This window comes from Xyrauchen texanus, chromosome 23 (assembly GCF_025860055.1).
Source record: "Xyrauchen texanus isolate HMW12.3.18 chromosome 23, RBS_HiC_50CHRs, whole genome shotgun sequence".
Taxonomy (NCBI): domain Eukaryota; kingdom Metazoa; phylum Chordata; class Actinopteri; order Cypriniformes; family Catostomidae; genus Xyrauchen; species Xyrauchen texanus.
Window position 1 is genome coordinate 9,184,831 of NC_068298.1, and position 12,923 is coordinate 9,197,753.

At 37.4% G+C, this 12,923-nt stretch overlaps 1 protein-coding gene across 1 annotated transcript in view; it reads left to right on the plus strand.

Annotated features, from left to right (window-relative positions):
* The window catches only part of LOC127663059 (AF4/FMR2 family member 2-like), a 245,911-nt gene that overhangs the window by 159,555 nt on the left and 73,433 nt on the right, over nt 1-12,923 (plus strand). The window contains exons 8-9 of the mRNA XM_052154466.1: nt 3,160-3,211; nt 6,959-6,996. Coding sequence (XP_052010426.1) covers nt 3,160-3,211; nt 6,959-6,996 — 90 coding nt within the window. The remainder of the gene's footprint in view (nt 1-3,159; nt 3,212-6,958; nt 6,997-12,923) is intronic.

Genomic DNA, 12,923 nt, shown 5'->3' on the forward strand with positions numbered 1-12,923 from the left:
AATATGAATTGAATATGCCTATTTTATCCCATTCTTAAAAAAATGTCTACTGGAAAACAGCAGAAGATTTTGCCCAAATTGTAATTATAACATGACTACTAATTTTATGGCATGTATACAGTTGTAATAAAAAAAAAAAAGAGGGGAAAAAAAGACAATTTTAGCATGTACATATTTAAATAATTAAAATAAATGCTGACTAACCAATTTCTTGCAAAGTATAAAGTAAATATATTTATGATGATTTTTTAATGTATGTTGTAATGTATCATGTACCATAATTTAATTGCAATTAATCATAGAAAACTGTGTGATTAATTAATAATAAAAAAAAGTATAATTTCACAGTTGTAATCTCATCTCATACATTGTGAACTAATCTTGAGTGGCAGTGGTTTCTTAGTAACAAACTGGGAAAATACGCATATATGCAAACAGATTGCTTACATGGGAGGAAAACCGTAACAAAGCATCAAGTACTTGGCTTAGGTGCACACCAAAATTCTGAAACAAATTTGGTTCATAAGCATTTTGAATCATTCTCACCCAAGGAAACCTTACCATAATGAGTGGTGACACTGAAGAAAAGCACACCAGCTCGTTTTTTCTCATTTCATGTGCTAATGGTTACAATGTTTAGAGGTTGTCATCAGTTACTTGTTTTTCTTGGCCTTGCCTCTACTTCATTAACTTGCATTTAATTTAGACTCTGTCCTGAATATTCTTTTGGTTTAAGTTTAAACCATATAGTCATTTGTAAGTGAGAACACATTATTGTGAATTTTGTAACTATTTTTCCGAGGAGGCTCTGGTCTTTTGGTGTACACAGGACACTTTAGGCTTTGCATGTGTATAGTGTTCTGTCATGTACTAGGACAGCAATATCAATGCAGGGAAATCTGAAGGAATCAATAACTTGATCAAGAAGCCTTCTCCAAGAACTCAGACATCCTCAGTAGCACCTTCCATCTTCTCTACATGACTGTTATTGTACAATGGTACATGCAAGCAACAAGCTGTTCCCTTAACAATGTACAATGGAAGTTTTTATATGATTTTCCTCCCTGCTGTCATGGACTTCCTGAGTTGAAACTTTAGCCATTCTATTGGATATAAATCCATTCAGAATATATGATCAAATAATGGAAATTTTCACATGAAAAAACAGTATACAGATGCATATCCCAAAGTGATAGAACAAATGAGTTTGTTTACTAATTAGCAATATGGGTCACATACTGTATAATCAGTAAACTTATTATAATCAGTACTTTGATAATGTGAGTTTCGAAAGTAGAATGAGGCCACTAATAGTGTACCAAAGTGGTCAATTATTTGCTGTTCTGATTGCAAGTGCATTGGTCTCAAAAGCTGCATAATGATGTACTACGTCAAAAGGGAATGTTGTAAAAAATAATGATGAACAATGAAAATCTAAGCTCATGAACAAACATTTACTAGACACGTTGCAGAATAATAGCGAAATATAACAAAAACATCCTAAGGCTTTAAGAACGACCATGGAATTTAATCAGTACCTCTGATTAACAAAAACTGACTGTACTGCAGTTAATGTGTTTTTGGATCATTCCTTGGTCAAAACATAGATAAAATATCTGTCTAAGAACATTCAGTATACAAAGTACTCCAGACAACATGAATTGTGGAAAATCAGGTGTGATCTAGCATCTTTATACAGCTTTACACCATTTGTACCATTGAAGAAATGGTAAGTCTATCCCTCACAGCCTCATTGTCATTCCCATCAAAAATCAAAGATGGCACTTAAGTAAATAAGTTCTATATAGTTCATTCCCTGTCAAGATCATTGTAAACATGGGTAAATGCTTCACAATGCATAACGTGGTATGCTTCACACGTGTAAACGTGGGTAAATGCTGCACACTGTCTGACAATGTGGACAGCTTTTTTTCTTTTTTTACTTTACTGTAAGGGCTACAAGCCTATGTCCTACTCATCCTGTGGTTGCAAGGTTAATTTAGCAAAGTGTAAACATCAGCTCAGTTCGCTTTTTGGTGTTACGTAAGTTACAATGATTGGTGTTTGTATTAGGGTGCTTTCTTGTACAGTAAGTTGGCCAACAATTGATAATTGTTTGTGGGAATGCCTTCTTTTGAATGAGGCATCAGACATCACGTGTTGAACCAAACATCGGTATTCCACATACTTTTGTTTGACTTGACTTGAGGATTGATTTGAAGATAACTATGCAGCTTCTCAGAATCCATCAGTCCATGTTATTCATCCATGTTATTCCTTGCTCCTGTGTATTATCTGACATTTTGATCTGAGGTTTTAATAAAATGTATCTCTGTGGGAGAGAAAATGTTACATGCTCTATTAATACAGACAGATACAGTAGGTTACATACAACAACATACTTTATACAAACCTGCCTGCATATTGTCTTTTAGCTCAAAATGTGCTTTTGAGGCAGTACACTTTCAGCACCTGGTTTCTTATGGAGGTCTTTCTGAACATCTGCTAGATATTATGCAGTGTAATGACTGGTAATTTTGTTCAAAGTTTTCCTCGATCTACAGTCCTGCACGACAGCTTAGGTCATTGAAAACTAAACTATAAACACATTTTGTTCTTATAAAGGCCTTTTATTGTTTTCATTTAAGGGAACATTTGTCTGTTTGTCTTTATTTCATGGCTGTGGTGTGTTCTGGTGGCAAGCAGGCCTTGAGAGAGTGTGCATACAGACATATGGGTCAACAAGCGCTCTGGATGATGTCACTGGCCTTTATAAATGCTTGGCAAATGACATTGTGTTCTTTACTTTCCTTTTACAATGTATAGCATTGATACTTTATATGTTAGATTGCAGAACTCTATATAGCTATCTATGTCTGTCTGTCTGCCTGTCTAAAGGATGTTACAAGTAGGTTAAACCCTTTTATTTATTTATTTTTTTGTTTGTTTGTTTTTTTGGAAGAACCATTTGGCTTTGATTTAACAGATATTTAATCAAAAAATAATTTTTTGGTGAACTATCCCTTTATGGAGGATGAATCTCTTTTTCTCTTAAATAATCATGTAAATGAAATACATGAAATAATTTTTTTATTGTTATTATTATTATAATTTTTTTTGGCATTCTCTGTCATTAAAAGTTTGTGTTCACTTTTGCAGAATGCTTGAAGATGACCTGAAAATCAGCAGTGATGAAGAAGACACCGAACAGGTAAATAAACCAAGCTAGAACCAATATATAAATATTGTTTATGCTTGATAGAAGGTCGTGACCAAGTGGAGACAGATTATTGTAATATAATAATGTTTATTTATTACAGCTGCATCTCCTGGGGGGTGTGGGGGGTCGCAGTCCATTTCTGCATATCGCGGTGCCGTTTTGTGCTCCGTTCTGCTTAACGCACCGGCTCATCTTTGCTTATAGCGGCCCATTCTGCACGTTTTGCGGCTTGGTTCTCCCGCTGGCCCTGATTTGCCCCAAAGTGCATCGGCCCACAGGGAAAATGCCTGGTATGCCAGATTGCCAGTCCAGCCCTGAGTGGTACATACAAACATCTGTCAGCACACACACAGACTTCAATGGAACCACTGCAAACAATGAAACCCAATCCTAATTCAAGTCATTTTAAGAATATATACCATATGTACTGTACATATAAATGTATATACTGTATGTACTGTACATATGCCAATACACAGTATGCTTTGAATCATTTGTCACACATACAGTCATTCCCCAACCATCTGTTTTTGTGTTATATTTGACCAGCATGAGAGCAACAGTGGAGGAGGGATAATGAACATGTTTCACACTCACATACAGTAGCTTGCATATGTGTTGTGTGTGTTTGAGGGGGTGGATTGAGAGAAAGCTGCATGTGTAATTTCACAGTGCCCACATAAAGCTGTGTCTTCATTTCCCCCATGCTTTGGCATGTTATGACCCGAGCGCAAACAGAACCTTACATAACAGGAGACTAGAACATTGAGTACCATTGGTTTTATTTTTCTTCCTGTGTTCCCAAACCTAAAATGTAACTTCCAAAAAGTGCCATATTAATTAGTTAGCAATACTTAGATTTTTAAAAGATCATAAGTAGACTTTGGCTTTAACACACACACACACACAACCACACACACACACACACACACACAGACCTTTAAGATTTAGGGCATTTCAACATGGTCTCATGACAGTTTGTAATAATTTGCATGAGATAGCAAAATCATAGAGACCAACCAATCAACAAACAGAATTTCAAAGCGATGATACAGTCATCATTTTTAAGTAAGGAAATGTAATTGAACACATTTGGTTACTTATTCCATACTTCCTCTATTTCCCACAACCCTTATAACAATTGCCCAAATCCACCTTGTACACTTAACTGAGGAAATGTGACATACATAGCAGTTCGCTAACGTGTTTTTGTAAGTATACATGTGTATGTTCATCCCAGGCTGCAAGTGAGTTTACCTACACATACCACCGCCGATAGCAATGGCCCCAACCACATTGCCTAGCAACATGCATTTACTAGCAGGCTGGAATGAGCCCAAATTCCCCACTGAGCGGGAAACAGCAATAACAGTGCCTCTGACAGATGATCTGAGTTGTTTCATCTAATACACTGTGAAGATCACTGGCTCCCTCCCTGAATGATAAATGGACTGTACACAGATCAATGGGCGCACTGGCGCAGCATTAACCTGTTGATGTGCATGCCCCCCAGAACTGACATCACTTTTCTTAAATTAGTTCACATTTTCTATATGGTCAACAGTAGTCAAAAAAGAGTTAATAATGTTGACAAATTATACGGATGTATAATATGTCAACATTATGATCAAGTTTGAACAGCACACTATAGTGTAAATGTGAACTCATTTAAGCAAAGTGAAGTCAAACACATGGGTGGGTTCAATGAGCATCAACAGAAGCCAAAACCTGCGTCTGTGCCACTGTGGCTGGCCAGGTAGCAGTAGCCCAGCAGTGATTTTTCCTGCAGAGGCTGATATCTCAATAGATCCCGATTTACCATGAGAGATTGGATTCTGATAACCAGTATGTTCATTGACAGCTTCTAAAGTAGTCACTATGACACAAGCTTACAGCCCAGACCTAATAAACTGCTCGCTGTCAAATAGGAGCATGTGCAAATTAGCTTAAAAAATGATTTTCATTGAGAGAGGGTTTTTTATAGGTAAGGTTGCAAATGGGAGAATTACCTTTAAAAAATACCAGTTAAGAAGGGATTTATTTGAAGAGAGACATGATATATTACTGAGTCAGAGAAAATGAAATAAAAGCATCAATTTGTTGACAGTTTATCATCTGTGGATCATGAATTTGTCTAAGTGGTCATGTGTTATCTAATGCTCAACAAGTTTAAATGACATAAATGCAAACGTAACATGGTTATATGTTGGTTTCCTTTGAAGCACCTTGGAGTATTTTTTTATATGAAAATACTTCATAACAATGGTATATATCAACATACCATGTTTTACCTTGTAATACCATCACTGTACCATGGTACCACAACAGTTCTTTTTTCGTAAGGTAAATCTCACGAATCACACACCTGATTAAGATCGGGTCATATTTAATCCTAAAATCAAAAGAGAACAAAAAGAAAAAAGAACACCATTAAGGTTTTTTTTTTGCATGTAACAACCTCAGTACTGTAATGCAAAAAAAAAATAAATGGCATATCATTTAAATTGTAAAGTACTTATGCATCATGATATGATCATGCCTTTGTTTTATGCTGATTTGAATAAAAAAGGCTATTACAGTATTTTTTATTTTATTAAAAAAATTACCGTATTACATTAACGTCAATCTAATGTTAATCATCCTTTAAAATAATACAAAGTAGAAACAACAAAAACATCTGAAATAATGAATTGTCATCACTAAAACAAGTTCAAGTTCAAGATCTAATTAACATTACTTGAAATGTCAAGTTTGGAATTTTAACTCAAATACATATGCTCATTGAACTTATTTGGCTTAAAAATCCATAAAATTAAGATTATATTAATTATTATAACTTAAAATATAAAGAACAGAATTAAGACTTTGGGGAATATAAGCACTTGTGCTTGAATAATTTAATCACATTTGTTTGATCAAAAGGAATTTATGCGGGCATTTAAATAGCTGTTTTGAATTCCTAGAGGTTTTTGCTCTTTTTAGAATTTGTTATGTTATTTTATAGTAAATAGTTGTCCCTTTTGGTGATGTTGTACCCTGTTCATATGTGTAATCTTTCACATGGCCGAATGTTTAGTTTTATGTGTACTTCTCTGGGGAATCAAATTTAGTTAACATGTAACAGATTCAGTCATAATTTGCTGATTTAATTTAAATGATTAAATAGAAACAATTATATTTAAATAGCAAATCTAAGTTAAGTCTACTTTCATCTAGTTGACTTAAATGGTAAACTTTACTCTATTTGAATACCACATTAGGTGAACTTGATAACACATGTTTTGAGAGAAACCATTAACTAAATTGTTTTGAGTAAACTTAACTTATCAGTTATTATGACCCACATGATGATGTCATGATGGGGTGTCAGGGGTAATAATGATTAATGACTGTATTTGTTTTATTGCTACTTTAAAATCAGAAGACTAAAGAGTATATTTAAGAGCTACATGAGCATGTGAGTGAACTCGAACAATCACTGTAATATGGAATCCACAGCCTTGACAATCAATACATATTTGCCCCAAGCAACATTTATCTACTGTTTCTAGACCTACTTAGCTGTACTCTCAGAATAACCCCTCTCACACAAGTGTGACAGAGAGGGTAAAACCAGGAAACACTCAAATATTGTGATGTTCCTCTTTTGCTTTGTCTGGCTGTTTTCTGTGTGCTTCCTTGCTCTCTGTTTAAGATATCGACCTCTAATCTGGTGGGCTGTTGTTTTCTTATTCACAGGCCACAGAGAAGCCCAAGCCCAGGAGCACTCCTCTCAAGTAAGTGACTAATCAAGTCCAATTCATTTCTTATTCTGTGCTGCTGCTGCTGGTGGTGGTGGTGGTGGTGTGACTGTTGGGCAAACAGCAGGTTGTTTGTAGAGACAGAGCTCAAGAAGTAATCACTTGCATAAAGCATTGTGAACGTTAGCAGCGGGAGAATGAGAGAATGGAGTATTGGTATTTATTATACATCTGTCTGGAATACTTCTGCTGTTTGTTAGGATGCTGATTGGTTAATTGTGGCATTCTGCAGTCAGATGTCTTGTATAATGACAGCTAAATTGTATAATTGACTGTGATTCTGGGCAACCGATTTCCGTCATTGCCGTGCTAGAATGTCTTTGCTAGATCACTCTGCTCTCTCTTTTTTCCTGTCATACAGTAATAAAATCATTTCAGCTCAAATCAACTTTTCATTTCCATTTTATTTATTGACTTGTTAAGTAGCTGAGTAATGAACAGGATAATGTACACTTATCCAGTTATTATTGCACAATGAGTCTTGGGCACTCACTGAGGCACTGGAGCACAAACTCGACATCTTCACCAGAAAGTGTTAACGGATCATGCTCGGCATCAATCAAGCTGAAGCTCATATGACTAATCAAAAACTTTACAAGAAAACTGGCCAAATTCCAATCAGTTCAACTATTAGATCGAGACAGCTGCAGTTTATTGGACACTGTCTACGAATGAACGAGTGCGAACCGGCGAAAATCTATGCCCTTTACAAGTCGGAAGTAACATCGAACCCACGTGGTAGACAGCGCTTTTCATATCGAGAAAAATTGTACAAAGATCTTAAACACTTAGGCCTGGAATTGGAAAAAGAACATCTAATGCAAGAGGTCACCAGATTGGCAGAGGATAAAAAGTTGTGGAAGAGTCTTGTCGTGCCTAACAAGCCCGCCTGATGATGATGATGATGATTGCACATTAATGCCCTTCAGAGTGATACAAGACTCTTGATCACACTGTTGGTGTTGATTTGCAAATATTACCAACTGACTGTACAAAAACAATTATATTTTCTCTTGATGTAATGAAGGGCTTACAGACAGAGACAAATAAAATTAATCATTCATATCATAGCTTACTTTTCATGAAGAATCAAATCCTATTGGACAAAATGACCAAAGTTCAGCCATGCAACTCTATGATGGGTTCTTTTAACTTATTATCTGCCAATTGGCTCGCTCATATGTGACATGTTAAGCCAATTGGATTGCATGGTGTAAAGGTGCGTACACACTGCCAGCGACTTTATCGCTGCAGGTCGCCAGTGGCTGGCGGTGAAGTCGCTAGTGGGCGTTCCCACTACTGGTTGCCTAGTAACGTTTATAAATGACATTCACGGATGCCATTCCATTGCTGTTGACAGCGAATCTCTTTTCTTGCCACTAAAAACAAAAATTTTGGAGGGAAAAGACTAAATATAAATGGAATCAGTACATAAAATGCTTTATATCAAAGATGAATGAGAAACAAGGCGTGCTGTTTGCCATAGCGGCTGTTTATCTGCGGCGAAAATGCAAATGCCGGTCTGTCTGGGTCCATAAAATCCCCGCGATCTCAGATACACCTTTCCACGCAGTATTTTTCGTAAAAATGTCCTTGTAGTACGTGGGAAGAGACATATCATAGAGCACTGGAAAATTTCTAACAGCAAGAATTAGCCTTTCATCCTTCTTTCCGTTAGGCCTACTGCAGTGAGCTGAGAGAGAGAGAGAAAGGATCACGTGAGCTCTCCCGTCTTCTCTCCTATTGGCTGTCGCTTCCGTTAGTCACTCCAAAGTTGAACTTTTCTCAACTTTGTCGCGTCACTGGACACGCCCACATCTAGCGCCAATGGTCGCGACAGCTCGTGTCGCCGGAAGTCGCTGTGCTCGCATTGAAAATGAATGGTATTGAGTCGCTGTCGCGCGCGATGTCTCTGGCAGTGTGTACGCACCTTAAGCTGATTGGTCATTTGACATGTAATCAGGTTAAATTGCTCATTTTTGCAGACAAGCCGGTTTCATTGCAGCATGCTGCAAGAGTTTTTCTCTGAAACCCACCCCCACCCCAGCTCCACATTTCTGTTTTGTCTAACTGTTAATGCTAACTCAGTACGTCTGTGTATTTTCTAGCAGTAAAATCTGCAGTAGCAGCAGCGTAGCAGACCTAGTCAGCTAAGACCAATATCCTATTAACATGTCATACCCATATTAACATTCAAAATCTTTCTGAGAGTTGTTTTGACTCAAATGGATTAAATAGTCTGACACTATTTCCCTTTAATTATGATTATTGATATTCTGTTTTACACAGAAAAATTCAACATAGTCAAACCGAAATAATTTGTTCGAAATGGTGAAACTGTAAGATGTGGTATGACTTAACTCGTACAAAAAGGTATAACTTTTATTCCCATAGATACTAACCAATGAACAAACAGTATTTCAACACAATACAATATAGGCATCAAATGTTAGCTAGCCTCCTATCCAACAATTTATTTTAAGAAAGAAACATCGGGGGGCCTGGGTACCTCAGCGAGTAAAGATGCTGACTACCACCCATGGAGTCATGAATCAAGGGTGTGCTAAGTGACTCCAGCCAGGTCTCCTAAGCAACCAAATTGGCCCAGATGCTAGGGAGGGTAGAGTCACATGGGGTAATCTCCTTGTGGTCGCTATAATGGGGTTTGCCCTTGGTGGGGCGCGTGGTGATTTGTGCGTGAATGCGCTCAACAAGCCACGTGATAATATGTTCAGATTTATGGTCTCAGACACAGAGGCAACTGAGATTCGTCCTCCACCACCCAGATTGAGGCAAGTCACTATGACACCATGAGCACATTGGGAAGTGGGCATTCCAAATTTTGGAATCCCAAAAAAAAAGAAAGAAAGAAAACTTCAATGAAAAAATTTGGTTACTCATTCTATTTGTATTTATGCAACACAAATTTGGTTAGGGTTACTGGTTAAACATAGGATACATTTTTATAACATTGTTGTTTTTTTAAGCCAACCCATATGATTTCTTATGATTTTGCCATCTCATACTACTATTACAACTACAGAAAATAACTAAGTTGCAAATGCCATTTCCCATTGTCTATAAAAAACATGCTCATTTGTAGACTTCCACCAGCCCGATCCAGTATGTACTTTAGAATATTTTACAACATAATTATTTCCATTCCAATCGTCTCCTGGGATCACTTTCGTCCAGTAGCTTTAGTCAAGTACACACCTCCACAGCGTTCTAGCTCTCCATCTGCAATGGTGGTCCTGATGGCTTTGGATTCAGAGCAGGAGGTGCAAATGGGGCCTCATTAAGAAGGCAGAGAGAAAGTATGCCCTACAGCCGTGTTCCCACAGAGGGAGTCTGGGAATGGAGTTGCTGAAAGCGGTTCTGGTGTGCTGCCTTTCCCACAGTAGTGGGTGTGTGGGGTTGAGAGCCAAAGCTTCGGGCTCCCGGAGTGAGGGGCAGAGGGTCGTCCTGGCTGCAGTTAGTGAAGTGATAGCTGGGCTGCTTCAGGAAAGAGGGATTGTGGGTGGTGGTTTGGCTAGGTGTTCAGGCATGATTGCTGTAATAGTGGTGTAGAGTGCAGTGAGTTGATTTGTTCAGGAAGTTTTTAATGTTTTATAGTGCAAATAGAAGCGGCCAAGAGTTATTGCTCTGTGGGGGCACCATCAGTATTGTAAAATTCACAAATATTTAATAAATAATGCAATGCTTTATTAATAATAATCAGTTTCTGAAGAAAATTAAAGTGGTGCTTGTCTGTGTTAAACTTGCTGCCATGATGCAAGGGTGTTATGGGTGATTGCCAAAGTGCTGTTATGTGTTTGCTAAGGTATTTGGGTTGGTTGCAAGAGCATTGCTAGTGTGTTCCAAATATGATCTAATTTTGCACTATGTGATTAAAAATGTCTGTAATTAGCCACTGGCTGTTAAATTTTCAGATTTTAGTAACCTGTAATAGTGGCAAAATGTTCAGCACTGAGAACCTTACACTACATGTTGAGAGTAAAATTTTGGTTTGACTCGATCCGTGTAGTGTGTGTCCAAAGACGAGATCCATGTAATCCATTTGTCATTGAGTAATGCCTCTTTTAATATCCTTTCTGCTCTTTACTGTCAGTTGTTGATCAAAAACAAACAAAATAGAAACTTAATTAAATATATTTCTACTTACAAAAGCATGGATGCATTAAAGAAGCCATTCGACTGAACTCTCGTAAATATGAACTCACTGAAATGCTGCTATTCTTAAAGATACCATATAAGCATTTGCTCAACATGTCAGTGTAAGTACTTGCATATAGTCCCTGCATATTATGCATTATACATTATGTAAACAATAAACATCTGGCAATCTGGTGATGTCACAACATTCTAAAAATCTTCAATGTCCTGAAAGCATAACAGATATTTAAGGATATTTTATTTAAAAGTACAGCTTTGAACGTGGCTTATCCAATCATGTTATGCAGCCGGACCTATTTTTTTAAAATAACTTTTTACATAAGAGTTTGGCCCAATTCCGGCAGCTCCAGTCCTAACAGTGGAATGTGCCCATTACAACATACCCTACAGTTCAGTCCTGGGATCCATACTGCTGCAAACCGGCTGTATGACTGCCTGCTTGCCTTTCACACAGTGGTGAGACTGGTAGTCCCCAGGGCTGGGAAAGCCTGGAAGCAAGACCTAATCCAGAAGCAGGCACTGTGTGGTTCAAATCTGAGCTAAAATGCCAGACAGATTCTGAATATAACTGGTCATTCTATTAGTGTAATTATTTTCTCTGGCTGTATCTCAGGATGCAAGTCTTTCATACTGAAGGAGCTTGTTTTGCAGTCACACCTTGCATTCTGTATGTCATCATACTTAATACGCAACACGCCACAAGTTATAAACCTAAAGTGTGTCTCAAAATAAATGTAGATTGTCATGGTCATATATAGCATGCCCACGGATTGCCCAGAGTCCATTCACTGACTGTCTGAGGCAAATTGCACGCAAAAATGACTTGCATTATCCAATCTAATTGGCAAATTCCAAAGTCTGCACCAGGCAGCCTAGAAATCAGTTAATGTAACAAGGTACAGGGTTGATACAATGACCACTTCTGAGGAGATTTATGGTTAATAAAAGCCTGTTAGGGATGCACCGATCAATCGGCCACAGTTCTAGATTGGCCAATAAATCCGTGATTGGAGATAAGATGATCATTCCTAGAATCAGGGCCTTTTTTTTCTTTTGACTGCTGCACAAACTAAATGAAAAATATACTACCACTCTAATGAATGAGCTCTTGCTCACCCCTCGAAGCCTGACATTGCAGCCACTGGAAGGTGATGCAATTCTAGGCATTTGTGAATTTACACTTTCAGACATGCTGTAATTCAGACAAATGTGTGTGGTGCTCTCATGGTGTTTACTGGTTGCCAGGGTGTCAGAATTGTTTGATAGTGACAACAGAACTAGTCTTAACTGTTTTCAATTCAAATAAATGTTAGCATTTCAAATTAATGTTAGCATTTTATATTGGCCACTAAATATTGTAATTGATAAATTGTATAAACGTATGACATGTTGTCACATTATGATTATGTGATAACCCACCCGATATAAATTTGACAACATGCCCCTGACTTTTATGTACCTGACTTTTATGAAAAACACCTTTGTCCTAAGAACACATTTAAAACTTTCAGTACAAATCTGCTGTCTTCATGTATGCCAGTGAGGTTTGATTAAACACAAATTATTCTATTTCAAAAGGGGTTTAAAACAGGTGTTTGAAACCAACATGCAAGACCACTTCTAGAGAAAACACAATGTTGGCTTTAAGAATAATACTGCTCTGATATAAAAGGGCAGGCAGTTTGCAAAAGTTGACCGCTTTATTGAGTCACACAAAGTGGACATGA